At 37.8% G+C, this 20,053-nt stretch overlaps 1 protein-coding gene across 1 annotated transcript; it reads left to right on the top strand.

Annotated features, from left to right (window-relative positions):
- The first annotated feature begins 232 nt into the window (after positions 1–232).
- rapgef4a (Rap guanine nucleotide exchange factor 4a) lies at positions 233–19,687 on the top strand. The gene is made up of 31 exons (XM_086091903.1): positions 233–321; positions 1,147–1,289; positions 1,403–1,491; positions 1,640–1,786; positions 9,000–9,066; positions 9,965–10,029; positions 10,657–10,707; positions 11,246–11,352; positions 12,033–12,154; positions 12,242–12,425; positions 12,487–12,571; positions 13,360–13,420; positions 13,515–13,591; positions 13,669–13,815; positions 14,038–14,153; positions 14,594–14,679; positions 15,522–15,600; positions 15,688–15,838; positions 16,098–16,186; positions 16,328–16,358; positions 16,441–16,519; positions 16,799–16,945; positions 17,070–17,167; positions 17,243–17,368; positions 17,922–18,100; positions 18,184–18,274; positions 18,378–18,428; positions 18,684–18,771; positions 18,849–18,913; positions 18,988–19,042; positions 19,195–19,687. The coding sequence occupies exons 1-31, from the start codon at positions 254–256 to the stop codon at positions 19,320–19,322; spliced, it is 3,072 nt and encodes a 1,023-aa protein (XP_085948029.1). The 5' UTR covers positions 233–253; the 3' UTR covers positions 19,323–19,687.
- Positions 19,688–20,053: the final 366 nt, after the last annotated feature.

Raw genomic sequence — 20,053 nt, 5'->3', positions numbered from 1 at the left:
CAAAAGCAAGCACTAAATAAGGTGAATAAATTATGTATATGATGATGATGAGTAAAATACAATGTGGAAAACCCCAAAAAAACAACTCCTGTAAACAAAACCAGTGCATTAAAAAAAATAAAAACATTAATAATTGCATTTATCAGTTTTGATGCAAAATGGGTTATTAATAGTCCTTTAAAAAAAAAAGGGAAAAAAAGGGTATTTAACTGCACGCCGTGCCTCCACGGTTCCCATCCAGAGCAGTGACAAGATGGTAGCAGCTCCCACTTCCTCCCAATCGTCTGAACCTGCCGAGTGGATTGTGTGCCTGGATAAAAGGTAACGCGCGACCTCGTGTTCTTATAATTAATCACTTTTAATTCGACGACTAACATATTTTAAGGGTTGGTGCGATGTTGTTCTTTGTTCACGAGTAGTTTGACATCGTGCTCGGTTTACGTGCAGAAAAATAACACACAACAGTTTCGATTCTAGATTCGATCAAGGTTGAAGCATTGTTGATCAAATAAGTTATTGGGAAACGCTAATTTGTAGAAAAGTAGAGTGTTACATATAAAACATCAGTGTAGCAGCTTTCCGGGGCAAGAGATGCAAAACTGAAATGTAGGCTACTGAACTGTTGGCTACATCATTTAATATGTAAAGTGTTTACTCGACGCTGCCATTAATTCAGTTCCGTGTTTGCATTTCAGCTGATCATCAATCTGGACACAAGACTATTTAAAGTATTGACAAATTACTAGGCTACATAGTTTTAATATTACATATAATTCATTGGTGCCAAATGAGATGTTGATGGTGTTTAATTTCAGATGTAAACAAACTTCGATGGGGAAATGACTGCAGCGAGCTTCTTCAAGAAAGGTCCAAAGTACATTTGTGGCGCACTGTCCCTGCATGTAGAGCAGGGCTGAATGATTTTTTTGTTATCCTTTATTCTCAATTTTGCGATTCACATGATAAATCACTTCAATTGTGGGATTCAGTACAATTGAAAGAATTCTTTACAATCACAAAACACCGCCTGCTTCTAAGGCAGAGTCAGCAATGCATCAACATTTTCTAAGTATAAACTAGACCAAATATCTGACACTTTCAGTACAGACCGTATTTATTACATATTTGATTCCCCCCCCTCTACAGACCTTTAGAGCGCTCTGGGGAAGATGTTAATACCATCCTGGCACATCTGCAAAATGTGAAGCTCTTTAAAAGCTTCCATCCCACTTTGCTCCATCAGATCTGCCTGTGTTGCTTCTATGAAAGCTTGGAGAGAGGCATCACATGTGCGTTCAGCCGTTCACACTGGCAAACATATTTATTCCTGTTCAGAGTTCATTAAATGCCCTCAACAAGATGTTTCCTTTTTATTTATTTTTTTCTAAATTATGCAATCCAGTGTATCGTCAGGGAGACATTGGCACCAACTGGTATGCTGTCCTCTCTGGTTCACTGGATGTTAAAGTGTCAGATACATCAAAATATCAGGTACAGTTGATGTGGTTTCCTGCACCCTATTGAATCTACAGTAAAACATTCATGCTGTTTAGACCTTGTTACATTCTTTTTGCCCTGCTAGTAAATAGTTCTACACACCCACAAAACTTGCATAGCACAATGTGTGTTTTTAATGTAGGATGCCGTTACCATATGCACACTGGGGACTGGCACAGCGTTTGGGGAGTCAATCCTGGACGACACTCCCCGACACGCGACCATTGTCACAAGGGAGTTCAGTGAGCTGCTGCGCATTGGACAGAGTGAATTCAAGTGTCTGTGGGAGGTGAGAAGCTCATTTTGTTATATATATTCTTTGTAAACTATCATTTGAACACTACAGCAAAGCTCTATTTTTTTATCGCACATTAGCTCCAGAACTGTCTACAAAAGGTGAAAATCCATGCTCTAAAGAGACCATTTAACAAAGTTTTTTTTTTAAATAATATATTGTCCTCCCACATGCTTTAGACACATTTAGATGTGTTAAAACACTTTTTATTTTTATTTTTTTAAATAACATTATTTCACGGATAATGTCAAACTGATTATTGACTCACTGCATATACCACAAATAGATTTTTATATTCAGATGAATCAAACCAGCCAAGTTTTGTGTGTGATACATTTTTCCTAGTGTATTTGAAATAATGAAAGTGTGACCAAAGCATCCTTGTCCAAGCCAAATGCGTGGGTTGTGTATAAAGCAATTTGTTAGCTCCATAATTCACCCTATTTACCTTTTGTTTCAGTTAGAGGCTATGACCACTAGATAGAAGTAGTGAGCTATTAGAGAAGCCAACTGCTTTAGTGTGTCAGATTTTTGTGTGCGCACACAATTATTGTCTACCAAAACTAGATTCAAATTTCATTCTCTTATGATATGAATTGCATATAACGGAAGAGTTTATCCTTAAAATTGTGTGCTGTGTGTCTGTTGATTCACTTTGCTGGTGCTTCTGTTCTGAATTGTTTTCCTGAGTGAGACAGCCCATTTCCTCTGGGACGAAGGGCATAAGAGCTGTTAAATTACAGGCTGTGTGCGAAAGTCAGTCCACTTGTGCCTGGTAGGTCTGAATCTAGCTGGATGTTTGGCTGCGTGTTTTGTGGAAATAACGGGCTTCGTATCACCTCTGCCACCACCTAAGCAAGGTTTGTTTCACTTGAGAGGTTCTCACTCATCAGTGTTGTGACTTGCTGTGAAAAGAGCCTACTAAGATGAATCTTGGCACATATTGAGGAACTGTTTTATTTTGAAATTGTTGCCATGTTTACAATTTTGGCAGGCCCTGTACTTTAATTTCACATTTCATGCTTATTTTTGTTTGAAACAAAAGTAATTTGTTCTAGCAATATCTCCTTTCTTATCTTTTAGCCCTTCGGTTCCACAAAGTCTGCGTCCAAAAACCATGACAACCATTTACAGTTTTACTTTGATTTGATTTTGTTAGATTTTTTTGCGACTGAAGTGTTACCAACTGGAAATCTGCACAATTTACTTGTTTACTGATCATCATTTGGCTCTCGGTGTGGGGAAGTTTTCCTGAATAATTCTCTGGCACAGTCTTATTAACTCCTGCCAGTTTCACGACAAAGCACAAAAATGGTCTTCTTGTGCGTGATGCTATCAAAGTTGAGATGGTGGCTGCCAGTTCTGATGACAAACTCTCTCCCAAACCCGCTCCCCAGGGTGACATGCTGGCAGTTGCAGCCGTTTAATTTGTAGAGGCTTTGAAGTGTGGCATTATTTTGGTGAACACTGATGTGATGAAAGTAAACTGAGAGTACTCATTAATCCTTTTCACACTGCAGACTAATCCCTAGTAGCTTCACAATGGTCATACTCTAATTATTACTATCCACAATATTAAGTGCACATGCATAGTAAGCTTTATTAAAAGGCTTAGTTTTGATTAATTTACCAATACTGTATAGTAACCTTTCCATGGGAATTAACAGGAATTTATTATAATTAATAAATAATGGAAATTTACAAAAAATATGTCAGAGAAACCACTGCATTTTTGTGTGCAGCTGAGCAATATATTACAGTAAATTCACCTTAAAAAACAAAAAACAAAAAAAAAACCTCTTCTTATTTAGTTTTCATGACTCAAGCACAATTCAGCGGTTCTGGATTTAGGTTTGCAGTTCTAATATTTGCATTTGTTGCATTGGTCACTGCTTCTTATTTAGTTTTCATGAGTCATGCACAATTCAGCGGTTCTGGATTTAGGCTTGCAGTTCTAATATTTGCATTTGTTTCATTGGTCACTGCTTCTACTACAGTGACTAAGGTTTTTGTGCACTTCAGCTTGTGACACAAACAAGGACTCTGTCCACTGCTCATCAGTGGTCACGTGACATTTTTATCCAACAGAACCGAGAGGAGCTGAGCATTGCGTGCATCACTTTGCTTCTCACTTAGCTTCTGGATGTAAGGAAGCTCATGGCTGGGCAGAGGAAGCTTTGGTATTTTGCTTTAAATGTCACGTGTGTCAACAATGCTTATAGTGGTATATGTTACTCGTGTGTTTATGCTTCGGGCGTGACTGAGAAAGTGGGTGGAGGATATTGTGTTATGTGTCACTGCCATTGGCCCATATAGAAGCAGCCTGCAGGAAAAGCTGATGAAAAGGAAATGGGAGGGACACAGTGTGCCGTCTAATATCTAAGGATTGAGTGGATGGCGGGGTTTGTGGGTGTAAGAAGCCGGTCACATCCTAGGCCACAGTCCTTCCGTGTACATGGCAAGAGCGGGACGATTTTATCTGTATTATTGCCTTATCTCCATGCTCTGAGTTGTTACATCATCAAACGACCCAAAATCTAAACTATAGATAAGGAAATGACCATCATTACCTTCAAATAATACAAATAGATGGCAAAAAGATTCATCGCACCACACCCACAACAACACAAATGTCGGAAAAGCTGCCACATGAAAAGAAGAGAGACTTTCCTTTTGGGAGGTTTGGCCTGTGTTCAGAGTTAAACCAGTCTGCGGTCTTTGCCAAACAGCTTTGGCTTAAATGTGCCTATTCAATTGAAGCCTTGATCAATTAAAGTCTAATCTGTAATAAAAGGTGATTATCTTGTAGTTTTACTGATTCTGATGCTGCTCTGGAAAGTATGGTGGGTGCTTTGAAAAAAGAAAAGGCAAAAAGCTAGTGAGTAATTGATGTTACTTATTGCCTATAGATGCCACTAGTTGGCGAAACACTACATGAAGCTCCTCAACTAATTTCCTTGGCAGCAAGATGCCACAAAATGGCGGCAAAGCACTAGATGAAGCTCTTCAATTAACTTTTAACAAAGTTCTTTGGCACCAATATGCTACAAGATGGTAGCAAAGCAATACAGGAAGCTCCAAACCTCACTTTAACATTGTTCCTCCAACCAAGATGCCACAAGATGTCGGCAAAGCTGTAGATGAAGCTTTTCAACTCACTTCAACATAGTTCCTTGGCATCAAAAAGGTATTCAATTTCTTTACAAGAACTCTTAATGTTGAGTATTTTGAACATTCGAGCCCAGAGGAAGCAAGGGAGGGAGAGATAGAAATGGAGAGAGAGAGAGGGAGGGAGAATGTGTTAAGTAATCACCTAGCAACCGCTGCTCAGAAGCAGTCTACTGGCTGCACTCTGAGAATGAAACAGTCAGCTCACTTTGCTCTGAGTGACAGAGGGACCAGGCTGGATGTCACTTATAATCCGTGACTGCTGTGTGTCTTGGATTAAGAGGGCGTGCAGGACTTTCCGGTCAATAACGTCACAAAGATACGTAGGTAGCAGGTGAGCAACATTTTTCAATTTGTCACTTTTCAAGTGTAGTAAATTTAAAATGCATCTTTTTTTTTTGCTAGCATGATGACACTGTCTTACAGTCCATTTGAGTGTAGGCTTTGAAACTTGGGTTCAATTCACAGCATTCAATTCTTCAGTCTGAGCTAGGTCCGAACAATTAATCAAATTCGAATCAACATCGCCATTTTTGAAATTGCATAGGCTTTAAGCTTTAATCTGGGGAAAACATGTTCCATTTCAGTGGGTCATGTATATTTATGTGTTGTTTATAGTTCAGTCCACATTCTTATACATTATTATAGTCTCATAAGTAATGAAAATCTGAAGTGATAAAGCCACAGAATTTCGTCACGTCATAGTGAATGCTTAAGGCTACAAATTAACAACAAATTTTTGTTTTATTTTAGCTTAAGAGACCAAAACATTTATGTATAATAAATAGGATATTGTTTATTACTATAGATTATTTCATTGCTAGTGTTTACCAAAAATACACGAGAAGAGGACCTGGATAAAATTATTGAATATTAAATCGCAATATTGGGGAATAAAAAATAAATAAATAATTGCAATCAGATTTTTCTAAAATGAATCCTAGTCTGAGCATGTGGGATGTGAGTTATGTTGTCCACTGGGGTAGAGTATTCAAAATCAAGTCGTGCATTCATGCACAGTGATTCTCACAATGCAACAATTTGTTCAAGCATGAAGGAAGCCTGAACTAAACAGAACAATACATTCACTGCATATTAACACTGCTTTGCCTCTTCCAAGTATGTGCATCAGTTGGAGATTCCAAATTTTACCTAAAACACGTAACTCGTAAGCATGGGTGTGCACAACGTAACGATTTTTGCTTTTTCGCCAGGGTTCATTCAAGATTGCAAAAGGTCGAAAACGTTCGCTCGACACTCGCAAACCGAGTTTTTATGCTTGCAAACAGTTTTTCTGGTTGCCATCAAATTTTGAACAAAATTGAATACTATACCATAAGCCCAACTTAAACTTCCAACTCAGCATATTTAAGATGGTTTTACTTTGACTGCGTTTTAGGTATATCGCTAGCTTAATGCTAGCACTCGATGTAAAACCTTATTTGACAGGCTAGCACAATTTAGCATTAGACATCATGGAAGGGATTTACCTTCAAATAACAAATATTGACACAAAAACACTGGAGAAACATACAGTCGGGTAATATAACAATACTCAGGGACATCTATTTCCTAATATTGAAAAATGAGTTATATTAATAAAGTTCACTACTTTCTTTTTCTACTAATTTTATATTCATGCATCTCCATGTGTGCACCACTAGTTTTGGTAGTTAGGTCTATATAAATACTAAGTTTTAAAATCCATGACTAATCGGGATTTCAATAATGGTCAAAATAATTGTAATTGTTACATTATCAGAAAATGGCACCTTTCAGTTAATCTGGATGATCTAAAAGTAGGTCTCAATGGAAATGCTGCATGATGCATTGAATGACACATAAGTCGTTATTAAGAGTCGGAGATGAGTGCTTTTTGCACAAGTGACAAATGGTTGTAATCCTCCTTGAAATTGAAAACAACAACAACAACCCCTGGTTGAGAGGTTTGAACCCTCAGGGAGGGCAGCTTTATTGGCTCAGTGGGTTGAGTTCCTTTGTTGAGGCGTTGTTTGGTTTTACTGCACCTCACTAATCCAAAATCCCTTAATTGTCAAAGACAAACTGGCTTGACGAAGTGACTGTGACCATTTCCAATGCAATGCAAGTATTGATTAACGTTGACCAATTAAATCTATAATGTGATTGCCTACAAAATCACGAGAAACAGACTGTTCATCTAATGTTGCAAGGTTGAATGAAATGCTTTTAAAATGTCTGCTCATTTGTATAATAGACTTGAATACATTTTTAATAATACTTTGTGTAGTTTTTCCAGAAACATAACACGTGAGTGAGTCTACTCGATGTTTGTCCATTCAATCATTTCTTTGCCTGCCTTTTACTTCAGTTTAATCACTAAACCAAGCTTGATAATAACTTAATGATTCTGTTCAGATTGGTTTCAATAATGACTTTAAGTCTTGTTGATTGGACATCAGACAGTACAAGACGTTTCAGCCCAAATTGTCCTTTTTTCTTTTGACGTTACAAATGATCCTAATTTGGTCATGTATTTTTAGTTTTTTTACCATATCAGAGTTCACCATACAGTTGATGCTACCTTAAATATTTGAATGGCTCATGAGCTGCTGTTGCACTCACTGGGGTCCTTTTGCAAGCGTGCACGGGTTAGGCACGATGCTCATTACATAACATCTGTGATGACTGCAGGGAACAATGATGTATAAGACTCAGCGCGGTTGTACCGTCATGCTCTGATGACTCGGTGGCTCTCCGCATCGTAAATGCCATTAGAGGGCTACGCGTTCACTGATAGATGCCTAATCTTACGGTTGCGTAACAAGATGAAAGGAGGACTTGAAAGTGAGTTTCCATACCGGACGTATCGGTGGAGATTGGTGGACATTAGGGATGAACATTAAGGTGATGTAAAGGGTTGAAAGGGTTACTACGACATGAAATAACGTCGCTGTCTGGTGGAAAGTGTATTTTCAAATAAGGTCATTTTGATATTTTTACACAAGTCAATATGGATATTCAGTCAACACATACAAATTATTTGCCAATACAAAGCTTTGAAAATAGGTTGAGAGAAAATCTGTTTACTCTCTTGGACACTTCAACTGTCTGTATTGTGTATCATCATCATCTGTGCTATGTTGAATCAAGATTGAAAGTCAGTTGTTGTTTTTTTGACAAATGTGAGTGAAAATAGTTAGTGGTTTAGATACATTCAACCAGGCTTGTTTAGTTAAAAATGAATAGCTGTAAAACTTTATTGTAGAAAGAATCCCATCAGCCACCAGCATGCAGATTAATTTTTACTAATTTTGTCAAGTCAGCTCACTAATGTAAGCACAGTTGTTACCTTTTTGTGAAAAGGAGTAGTTTACAATTTAAAAACTGCTTGCAGATTTTAATTCAGCCTCACTCCCTCCCCACTTTGAATCCTAAACCAAAGCCTAAACTAAACGCGTTCATTAAAGGCTAATGGGGCGTTTGCTTTGTTTGCCAAAATTTCACAGACTACAATGGTGTAAATTATTTTGATTACCAGACATATTCTACCTTTTACGAGGACCACTATTATGTTACTATTTGAGAAACAATCTATATCACTATGATACAAAAACACAATATTATCACACTAGCTTGGATGCTACCAACGATAGCATCCTTGCTTTCTTGTTCCTTTTTTTTCCAATCATGACAAAGAATCAGGTATTATGTTTCGAATAAATACATTAATGGCACTCCATTGTGATATAATGTTTTTCAACAGACAGCATAATTAGTCTGATGCACCGCTCCCATTACACACATTGTAATGAATTTAGTAGCCAATAACATTCACAAACATAACAGATGGCAAATGCCAGATTAACCATAATGTGAAAACATGAGGCAGTTTGAGGACTATTATGCTGTAGAGGGGAAAAAGCTTTTGTCCTATAAAATACTTTCTTTTACCAAGACACAGCTGTGACGTTGATAATTTAAAGTGGGATAATACATTTTTAGCATGATTCACTCAGTTGTATGACTGCTTGCGTTTCTATTTATTTATTTATTACAGAAGTATCATCAGTGCATGGCTGGAGTCCTCGTCCCCCCCTATGGTGTGATGGAGGCTGGTGCTGACAGTGAGTAACCACATTATTGTCATATCTTGGACACTTGATTCATCAATTTATCACGGTATTTGTTGAACCTCACGCTGAGGCTTAGTTCATCTGAACTCCTTCAAACGTTGAAATTTGATTTGTAATATCTTGAAGCTCTGCAAGAATCGAATTGAAATTTAAGTGTGGCAGTCACGGCATTGTGATATTTTGCACACACAATAACTTAATAAAACTCAAGCATAACCAGACCTCCTGTCTGCCAGACCTCGTATATCTGCATTGTTACCAAGGCTGATATTTTTCTTAAAGCTTTCCTGGTGCAAGTTAACTTAATATTGACTCAGCTTTGCTCAAACAAAGCTCTTTCAGATGCTTTGTGGTCGTGCACAATGAATGTGACAAATAGCTGTTATTTTTTCACAAAAAGTTTACGCAGTTCAAGGTATAGCATATTATGTTACATTTTTAGATTATCTGCATTAATTGGGGGCATTATATTTCATTAGTTAAATTTTTATTTTTTTTAAATTTAATCTATTTTGGCAATTTAGTATTCATTATTAATGTTATGTCAGTTGAGTAGAGTGTCCCTGTTGGAACCCCACTCTAACATTGTTCCACTGTACAGTGGAGTACTTCACACTATGCATGAATAAATTAAGAAATCATACAAGAATCATGCAGTTGGAGGCTGTTCTGCTCGCTGCTGCACTTACAGTTCAATCTAATTTTCTTGTGTGTGTGTTTAAATTAAACATTTTTTTCTTGTTGAAGCAGGGACACTGCGCTTTTACATAACCTTTAGTTGAACCAATATGACCAACTTTTTATGTTTTTATACTAAGTAAAGTCAATCACCAAACAGCGATGATATTTCCTGCTTGACAGTGTCTATATTTATTGGTCTCCCAAACAGGAATGCCGGACAAAGAGAACATAAGTAACAACTTGTTTGCTTCTACCTCTGAACATCAAAATCAGGTACTTTCTCCTTTCTGTCTCGCTACGGGGTACAATCAGAAGCTTGTTCTTATCTTCTTGACTTTTATAACAGGGTTTCCGTATCGCCTGACGTAACGCCATCCTTTACAGTTACAGCATAAATAGAAATGAGCCTAGAATGTGCTGTTTGTTTAAAGTTGGTTTAAATATAAATGTGATGGCTGTCCAGTCTTCCATCCTGTCCCACCTTACTGTTGTTGTCCTTTCCTGCCTGCCTTACATAACATGACATACCAGCTGATTGATAGTCTTGCAGAGGAAATCGTAACTAGACTAGTTTGGCGACATGTTTATCGCATAAGGGAAATTGGAATCTGTAGCTGTCCTATTTAGTTTCAGATTGACTACATTCTGTCTGTAAGTAAAAATGAGTAACTTTAGAACCCCAGGCTTCTCTGGTTACGTTTTTGAATATGACTAAGCGATGACGCTCGGTGCACATTAATGCATAGGTACCAGTGCCTATAGCATGCAGAAAGCATTTCAAATGTCACAGCAAAGAGGCACAATGCATGTGCTATGAAAGAAATGACAAAACATCAGTTGGCTACAATATGCATATTTTAGTGACAGTTTTTCTTTTTTTTGCTTAACTGTATTTTACAGGAGTCATTTATTGACAGTCCAGCTAAAGGCCGCACTATACGTCTCTCCCAGGTAGGAAACCAAATCAACTGTGTTCCAACTGATGCGGTGTTCCATGACTGAGGGCTGAACAATTTAGAAAAATAATCGAATTGCATTTTTTTCCCGTCAATATTGCGAGTGACAATTTTTCTTTTATGGTACTCTTCCCATGCATTTATTATTTTTTTAAACTTATTTAACACTTTGACCTGAAGTGTGGCGTAAACATAAGTCAAATAGTCATAAATCAGATTACAACAGTAATGCAAACAAATGTGTGGCTCTTTATCACTTCAAATTTTCAGGTTTCATGAAACAATAATATATAAACATGTGGACTGCACTTATTTAGACACTATATGAATGAATGAATGAATGAATGAATAAAGCCTACCGACTGACTGAAACAATGCGCTTTTTTTTCTCCAAAATTGTGGCCTTTGCATTTTGAAAATTGCATTCTACTACATTGCGCTGTCTATTTTGAATTTGATTAGTTGTTCAGCCCTAAATAATTACAGAATGATACATACTGTACTGGATTTTCATTTTACATTTTTGAGTTCAGGTGCCCTCTGAAAAGATCCTTCACGCGGGGAAGGTTCTCCGGAATGCCATCCTCTCCAGAGCGCCTCATATGATCCGAGACAGAAAGTACCATCTGAAAACATACAGGTGAAACACATTCATTTGAAGGTGGACCTATACCAAGGTTTTTTTTTTCTTCTTTCTAAACACAATTTCTTTGGTGGTCAGCACTGTGTCCTCATGGTTAGTACGTCTGCCGTCACAATTCTGAGATTCGGGGGTTATAATCTTGGCTCTGAACTCTGATGCAATTTTACTATTCAATTATGTAATATAGTGTATAGTATGTTTTTATAAAGCACACTATTGTAAAGTGCGATTTAAAAGAACAGTGCAAAACAAAATGCGCAATTCAACGCACTACTTACTGTATACCACAAAAAAATAACACCATTTTATTATTTTTTTACATTTAAAAAATACTCAATATATACTGTATATAGCTGGGGGGGAAACGATTAACAGCGATATAGTGAGGGAAACACTGCGATAAGCAAAATCCATGATCTAGAAATGCCCTAAATACTTTAAAATTTTTCATAACATTGAATTATTTTAAGGTATTTAAAATGACTTTTAAAACAACACAAATTTAAATGAGAGAGAGAGACAAAAATATAAAGGTTAATAACAATTTGGGTCTAACTGTACAAAGAAAAAAAGTTAACTGGAACCCCCAATGGAGGGGCTTTACTTAATGGTTTATAGTTGTAACAGGTCATGACAGTTCTATGCAAGGTCTCACAGAGCTTTGCCGCGTTTACCAGGCAGTGTTGCGTGGGAACAGAGATGGTTGACTGGCAGATGCAGCACAGCTCCTGTGTGCACTCTCGCCTTCAAGCTGTGGCCATGTGGCAGGTGCTTCTGGAGGAAGGCGTTCTCTGCCATGGTGAGACTCTGTGTGATGCCCCAGTCAAACCGTGTCTTCCTCCAAGCATCCCGTCATTACACTGTATGTTCTTTGAATGTGACCTAGTGGACCAGGAGCCAAGCTTCCAGGACAAGTACCTTTTCTACCGCTTCCTGGGCGATGAAGAGGAGCAGCCTTCTTTACCCAGCGAGGAGGAGGCCAGGGAAAGCCAAGAGGAGCTGCAGGATACTTTGCTACTCCTCTCGCAGATGGGGCCTGACGCCTACATGAGGATGATTCTGAGGAAACTGTATGCTTTCCAGCTCATTAATTTCACTATAATAATCTCATGACATGTTTTCTATTTGCAGGCCGTCTGAGAGAACAGATGATGATTTAGAGATCATTTATGAGGAACTGCTCCACATCAAGGCCTTAGCGCACCTTTCCACCACTGTGAGTACACTTTTCTTCTCCATTATTAATCCTGCGCTTTTGATTGTGCAATAAAAGTATTAATTACTCAGACAATTAAGAACACATTAAGTGGTCTTAGTTTCAGTGGCAACATTGAGTACACCTACACAATAGAATGAGATCCAATATACTTTTTAAAAACTGTACCAGAAATTATGCCCCTAAAAATATTATCATGCTTGAGTTTTAATTCTGGCTGTTTTCACACGCACTTAAAAAAAAATCTGAAAAATACAAACACAAAAAGAATATAATTTAATTTGATTCCCTTTAATCATTTCAGAAATTTAATTTAAAAAAGTTATGGTTGAACTAAAAAAAAAATTCAAGGAAGCAAACTTCAATACAACTTTATTTTTATTTTTTTTAAGTACTGTAATGGTTACCTCTTTTTAAATCAAAAGCGAACATTTAGATTTTTATACAAACAAACTTTTTGATACATATTTTGTATTGGGTGTTTTTAAACTGTTATGGGATCCCTACTTAGGTGTCCCCTAAGTGTACATTCACGCAATGCAACTTTCTTACCTGTGCTCCCTTATTGTGAGCGCAAAAAAAGAAAAAAAAAACAAGTATAATAATTAAATATATCCATAATAAAGAAAATTTAAAAACATTGAAACTTTAATTTCACAGCTACTGGATTGTGTAAAAAATTAAAAAAATGTCACTCACTTTTTCCACATCACTACCTTCTGTGCAACATTGAGAATGATTTTTAGTATCAATGTCACTGAGGAACTATAATCCTCATCTCCGCACAGGTCAAGAGAGAACTGATGGGTGTGCTCATATTTGAGTCCCATGCCAAAGCAGGAACAGTGCGTAAGTAATATGATAGAATGAATGGCACCATTGACTAGTAGTTCTAAATAGCTGACCTTAAATTCCTTTCCCATTTTTCTCACCAATCTTGCAGTGTTCAGCCAAGGCGAAGAGGGTACATCCTGGTACATCATCCTAAAGGGCTCCGTCAACGTGGTCATCTATGGAAAAGTCAGTTTTTATTCAAATCATCAGTGCTGTTCTGTTGTTTCTATTAGCTAACTGGTGGCTTTTTTCGGACCCTGTAGGGTGTTGTCTGTACACTACATGAGGGAGATGATTTTGGGAAGCTAGCTCTTGTCAACGATGCCCCTCGTGCCGCCTCTATTGTGTTGAGAGAGGACAACTGTCACTTCCTGAGAGTGGACAAGGAGGACTTCAACAGGATTTTGAGGGTTTGTTTATTTTGGATACAGCAGCTTGCTACTCCCACACTCGCGCTTGGACTGATAAGCCGTAGTGCCCTCTGCTGGCAACAAGCTGTTAATGCGAATTTTACTTGACTGACCTTTTGACAAAAACACATTTATTTATTTATTACAGTAACTTCATTCCCACTATTAATAGCAAGCAGTCGTGTAAATGTAATATGTTGTGTTTTTGTTTTTCCTCTGCAGGATGTGGAGGCCAACACGGTGCGCCTTAAAGAGCATGGTCAGGACGTCCTGGTGCTAGAGAAGAGTCTCAGTGGCAGTCGAAACTCCAACCATGGAGCCTCAACCACCCATTACAAGTGATTAATCAGCTTTTACTCATTATTATCATTATTATTGTCAAAATAAGGGGAGCATTTCAGGGTGCTCCATATCGCTGATACTTTATTGCATTTAAAATATAAAGAAGATAAACCAAAATAATCAAAGTCTAGAGCAATTTTGTGTGCAATGCCAAAATAAAATTTTCAAGTGACAACCACTTGCTCAGGGTCACCCTCTCATCAGCTCCTCTCTTCACGTTCAATGGTGTGGAGGACATAACACAGCACAGGCAACTCCTCTCTTATGATGTTATTGTTGAATAATGACCATAACAAAAGGTGTTGGTGTTTATAAGTTGAACATCTTATGCCAAAGCACTACTTTCTCTCCACCTGGTCAAGAAGCGGACACAACAAATCAGTGTAGTCAAGCTATTATGCATTAAAAGCTGTTGTTTTTTATGTGTTGATCCCAGGTACAAGGTCATGTCGGGGACACCAGAGAAAATTTTGGAGCACCTGCTTGAGATGATGCGAATGGATTCTCAGTTTTCAGAGTCGGGTAAAGTCTGTTTTAGTATGTTTAAATTATTATTATTATTATTTTTTATATTTAAAAAAAAGGCCACACAGTACCCAACAAGGCTACAGTTCAAGAAAATTACCAAAGTTAAAGCAAAATATATGTAAATATAATTATTTTTGCATTTCATATTTATTTCTATTTTTAGTTCTGAGTTCGCAACAAGGTGTGCCAAAAGTTCAAAACCAAACTACGAGTTTTCTCGTTAATGTGGGCCAGACGATCAACCAGCTCGTTTACAAAGAGATTCTGTGGCGTTTAAGAGGCCACAGTTGTGGCAGGACATTTTGTGCTTGCTTCACCATGACAATGCGCTTGCCCCGAGCATCTAACAGTTCCTGGCCAAGAAGACCATCGCCTTATTGGAGCAGTAGGCTTTTTAAATTTTTATTTTTGTGGGGGTGGGGTGAAGATTCCATCTAGGAGTGTACGAAAGCGTGACAGGAAATGAGTGGAAAAGTTAATCAGACTCCAAGGGGGATTACTTAGAAGGGGAAAACTTAAACTTTTCATTTCAGATGCACCCTTTGTGACAACTGTTATGGAACTTCTCTGGCACCTTGTAAATGTATTCTTCCGCAGGGGACATTCACTAAATAAGGAAGAATTATTTAACTTTTTACTTGAGCTGGTGGCGCATTGCTCTTAATGCAAACACACTACTACTCTTAATAAAATATGTATTTCCTTCAGTATCTTTGCTGCTTTGTTGGAATTTGCAATTGGCCACACATCAATGTCTCTTCTTTGAACGGTTGCATGCATGAAACCCCCGTATTTAATCTGCCGTGTATTTATTTTTTCATATTTATCTCTGCCAGATGCCGCCTTAGATGATTTTGTGCTCATGCACTGCGTCTTCATGCCAAACATTCAACTGTGTCCAGTGTTGATGGCTCAATATCCTTTCCGCACTGTTGAAATGTGTCAAGCTCATCTTCCAGATTTTCAACTCCTCTGCTTACCTGGTCCTTAACTGGTGCCCACCTACCATGCGCAGGCCTCACAGGGCTCTGAACAGGAGAAGCTGGACTATACGCTCAACAACAAGCGTCGTGTGATGCGCCTGGTCATGCAGTGGGCTGCCTTGCATGGAGATCATCTGCAAGAGGAAGACGCCTCTCTGGGCTTCCTGGAGGTCAGTTATAGATTAAAATAAGCAATGTTGTTTGATCGTTATATGAGATAAATACAATGCATTTCAAAAGTCTACACACCCCTGCTTAAATGCCAGGTTTTTGTGATGAAAAAAATAGATTTAGATGTATTCAGATTTTTTATTATTATTATTATGCTGAACCACAATTCTTCATCCTTTCCAGTGCTTTTATTCTGAATTTTTTTCATGTTCTCTGGTCACTTTTGGCTTTGTATGCATTGACATTTGTCTTTTGCAGGACTTTCTTGTAGCTGTATCTAATGACGCTAAAGCGCTTCCACCACTCAGTGAGCAACTACCAGACCTGGGAAAAATTGTAAAGTACAAGTATGTTTTATCATTATAAAACATACCTTTAATTTTATGATTGGGACTACTATATGAAATCTGTCCAATCAAAGCAAATTCTGGCTGATTTGTAAAAAAAAAAAAAAAAAATCATCATTATTTTTTTTATTTATTTTTTAGCACTGATGATGCCAGAACTTCACACAGAAAGGTGCATATCAAAGGTTTTTATTCTGATTCTGACAATAAGTTATGCGTCATGATTCAAATTAATCTGCTAAACTCATTCACAGCACAAAGTCCTACTGGAGCAGTTCAACTGGGGAGATGACAAGCTACAAAAGTGTGAGCCTATTAAGAGCAGCGATGAAAGTGAGTCTCTACTAATGAAAGATTTTTCCTAGTTGACTATAATGTGAAGTCGATTTTTGTATAAACAGTATATTGTACATGTCTTACTACTGTAAAAGTAGTACACATGCACAGCATACTCTATCTTCTAACTCCAGGCTCTGATTTAATTAGCCACAGTGAGGATAATGTAATATAAAAGGGCTGATCTTACAATCGTCTGCATTAATTCAATAGTACAGTACATTAAAATGCGTTTTTCTTTCTCCCTTGACTGTGTCTTACTCCTTTTGTCCTCAGTTCTGTTCAGGGTGTTTTGCTGCGACCACACTTACATCACAATCCGTGCCCTTGTTTCTGCCTCGGTCGGGGAGGTCCTGCATGCTGTGGCCGACAAGATGGGCTCAGTGGAGGACCTCCTACTGGTTAGTCTCAGCTCAGCTGGAGGTGAGGGCGTTCAGCAGCTCCAAAGGCGTTACTCTAATTGGGGGCATTTATCATCCATCTGGTGTGCTAATGTAAAAAAAAAAAAAAAAGTTTTTTTTTTGTTCTTAATGTGTTTTGTGAGCAGATAAAGTCGTGTTCAAACCCACTGATGTGTCCGTGTTCTCCACTCTCACCATCAATGGACGTCTCTTTGCCTGCTACAAGGATCAGCTGGATTCTTTAGTATGTTTACAAACTATTCTTCTCTATTTTATTGTCTTATTTATTTAGATTTTATATATTTTTTTTATAATCTAGACCCCACTGCCTGAGCAAGAGGGTCCGTCTGCAGGGTCTTTGTCGAGTTTTGAGTGGATGAGCACCAAGGACGTTGCTTACCATTTGACGCTATATGACTGGGAGCTTTTCAACTGTGTTCATGAGGTTTGTTGAGAAACTGAAAATTGTCATTTAAAACCTCTCGTAATTTGTTGTGCTTGATTTAAAACATCCTAAAATGCCACCTGATGGTGCCAAAGCCTTGTCTAGTAGAAAAGTAGTGCTTTAGAGCCAAGGAACTATGTTAATGTGACGGATGGGGCTTATAGATAGGCGCAATCTTATGACATGTATCTCAATTACTGTGCTGCTTTGAGATATGAGTGATCTGACTTGTGTAGAATATTACCTGTCATTGTCAGATTGTTTTGCTTTGACTTGTGAACAAAGGAACATGTCGCAGACAATACATACTCAATACTTTTAACTGTGTGTAAAACGACCAATATTACTGTGGCTTAATTAGGAGTTTTGACCAGCTCCATGTACAGTATATCCATATGTCAGTATCATACTGCACCCAGGTGGCCAAGAAGAGTAGCACATTGGATTCCATTGGATTAAAGCATAAAATTCTTCTTCATTCTACTTAATTGTGTAATTACTCTATGTTTTTATAAAGTATAACTTTAAAATTATTATTTTTATGTCTTGACAGCTTGAACTGATCTACTACATCTTTGGGAGGAAAAATGTGAAGAAAAGCACTGTGAACCTGGACCTGTTCCTAAAGAGGTTCAATGAAATTCAGTTTTGGGTGATCACGGAGGTCTGCCTGTGCCCCCAGCTCAGTAAGAGGGTGCATCTTCTCAAAAAGTTCATCAAGATCGCTTCCCAGTAAGAACATTCACGTCACGTTGTCTCACCGATTGAACTGCATTTCATTGCTACTTTTTGTGTGTGTGTGTGTGTGTCAAAAGCTGCAAGGAGCACAGGAACTTGAATGCCTTCTTCGCTATTGTCATGGGGCTGAGTAACCCAGCGGTGAGCAGGCTGAATCAGACCTGGGAGGTTAGTTGTTGGCATGTCTCACTTTAAAAAAAAACATTTTTTAAATAACTTATTTCTCTTTTCCTGAAAATGCATGAACATGATATCCCTTTTATGTTTCCAGAAACTTCCCAGCAAATTCAAGAAGTTCTATGGAGAATTTGAGAACTTGATGGTAAAAAGAGGCAGCTTCAGTCTTTTTGAATATGAATAAATAAATTAAGAAAAAATTAAATGAATGAATGAAAATAAATAAAACTCTGAAGTCAAGGCACTATGGTGCAAGACATGAAATAAAACAAGTCCCATTGAAAGAAATTAAATTGGATGAAAACATCAATTTTGTCTAGTACGTAAAGTATGTTTATATGCGTAATATTGATTGTGCAGTTGTCATGGATCAGTTTTAACACAGTGACTGTCTGGACAGGACCCATCCAGGAACCATCGAGTTTACCGACTGATGGTTGCCAAACTCGAACCTCCCATCATCCCTTTCATGCCGCTGTTGATCAAAGGTCAGCAGGTCTTTATTGTCACAGAACTTCAAAATGTTTAGACTCAAACTCTTTTTTTTTTTTTTTTCTTCGTCCAGATATGACATTTATTCACGAGGGCAACAAGACGTTTATTGAAAATTTGGTCAATTTTGAGAAAATGGTAAGGTTTTATCTGATTTCAGTGTACTATAAATGCTTTTAGTGACTGTTGGTAATTTGTATTTTGTCACCTAGCGGATGATCGCAAACACAGTGAAGATCGTGAGATATTGTAGGAGCCAGCCATTCAGTAAGTTACTAACTAGCATTTGTACAATATGGATCTTCTTAGACTGTGTAGATGCACCTAATAAGGTTGTTGCCAGGTCTACGTCAGTGGACAAGAACACTTCATTTTCTATTTTCGAGTGACTTGTATTCTTTTTGCTGTATTCCCTACAGGTCCCGAGTCACCAGTGGTGAACAAGAGCCACCCTGACATGCAGCGCTATGTGCGACACTTCAGTGTGATCGACAACCAAAGAACGCTGACCCAGCTCTCTCATGGACTAGAACCTCGTAGATCTTGATACTCATGCGTTACACGCAGCTTCACTGCTGCTTTTGCTTACACAGACAATCACTCGAGGACATAACCAGAGATGATGAGGTGCTGTTTCCAAATAGGAAGGTTTTTACTGCTGTATTATTTGCACCACAGCCACTCTTGCCAAGCAAAATATTGCTCGTAGAGAAGATGAATTCAGGAAAGCAGGTAAACATTTCTCTGGGACCTTATGTAATATTTCAGGTATAAACAGTATGTGATGCGTTAAATGTCTTAAAATTCCTGATATCATGTTATCTTTTTGTATCAAATATTATTTATACATATTTGTGAGCTTGTTCTGTGCTTTAAATTATACATAAATATTTATTTTGCCATTAGCATGCAGAGGAATTGGTTTGACTCGTTATTCTAATCTTGAAGCACCCTATTTTAACATTAAGGGAAAAGGCGTCTCAGTCTCATGATTAAATGTTGATGTCTAAATACATCTGTATTTTCTCCTTCAGTATAACACATTCAGTCTGAACTATTACTTTCATTTTCAATTAACAACTTTGAACTTTTTCTGTGAAAAAAAATCCAAAGATCATGACTGGGTATTGTCTTTAACGGGGAATATTTGCTATTTGTATAATACTGTACCCGAACCTACATAATACCTGGTGATATGTGTTGCAACAGTGTTAGGGCATCTGGTGATCAAACAAGTCAAAAGTCACTACAACAATAGTCTTTGCATTTCACAGGTAA

The sequence above is a fragment of the Leptonotus elevatus genome, chromosome 12 (assembly GCF_054856555.1).
Source record: "Leptonotus elevatus isolate MCC_2025b chromosome 12, RoL_Lele_1.0, whole genome shotgun sequence".
In the NCBI taxonomy this organism is placed as follows: domain Eukaryota; kingdom Metazoa; phylum Chordata; class Actinopteri; order Syngnathiformes; family Syngnathidae; genus Leptonotus; species Leptonotus elevatus.
Note: the sequence above shows the minus strand (reverse complement) of the source record. Positions and strands in the feature narration are given on the sequence as shown.

Excerpts from the sequence above, each read along its gene's own strand:
- rapgef4a (XM_086091903.1), top strand. The coding sequence starts at position 254 with ATGGTAGCAGCTCCCACTTCCTCCCAATCGTCTGAACCTGCCGAGTGG. Across the intron at positions 12,426-12,486 it reads AGGATGATTCTGAGGAAACT|GCCGTCTGAGAGAACAGATG; the intron begins GTATGCTTTCCA and ends TTCTATTTGCAG. Across the intron at positions 14,154-14,593 it reads GCCTCAACCACCCATTACAA|GTACAAGGTCATGTCGGGGA; the intron begins GTGATTAATCAG and ends TGTTGATCCCAG.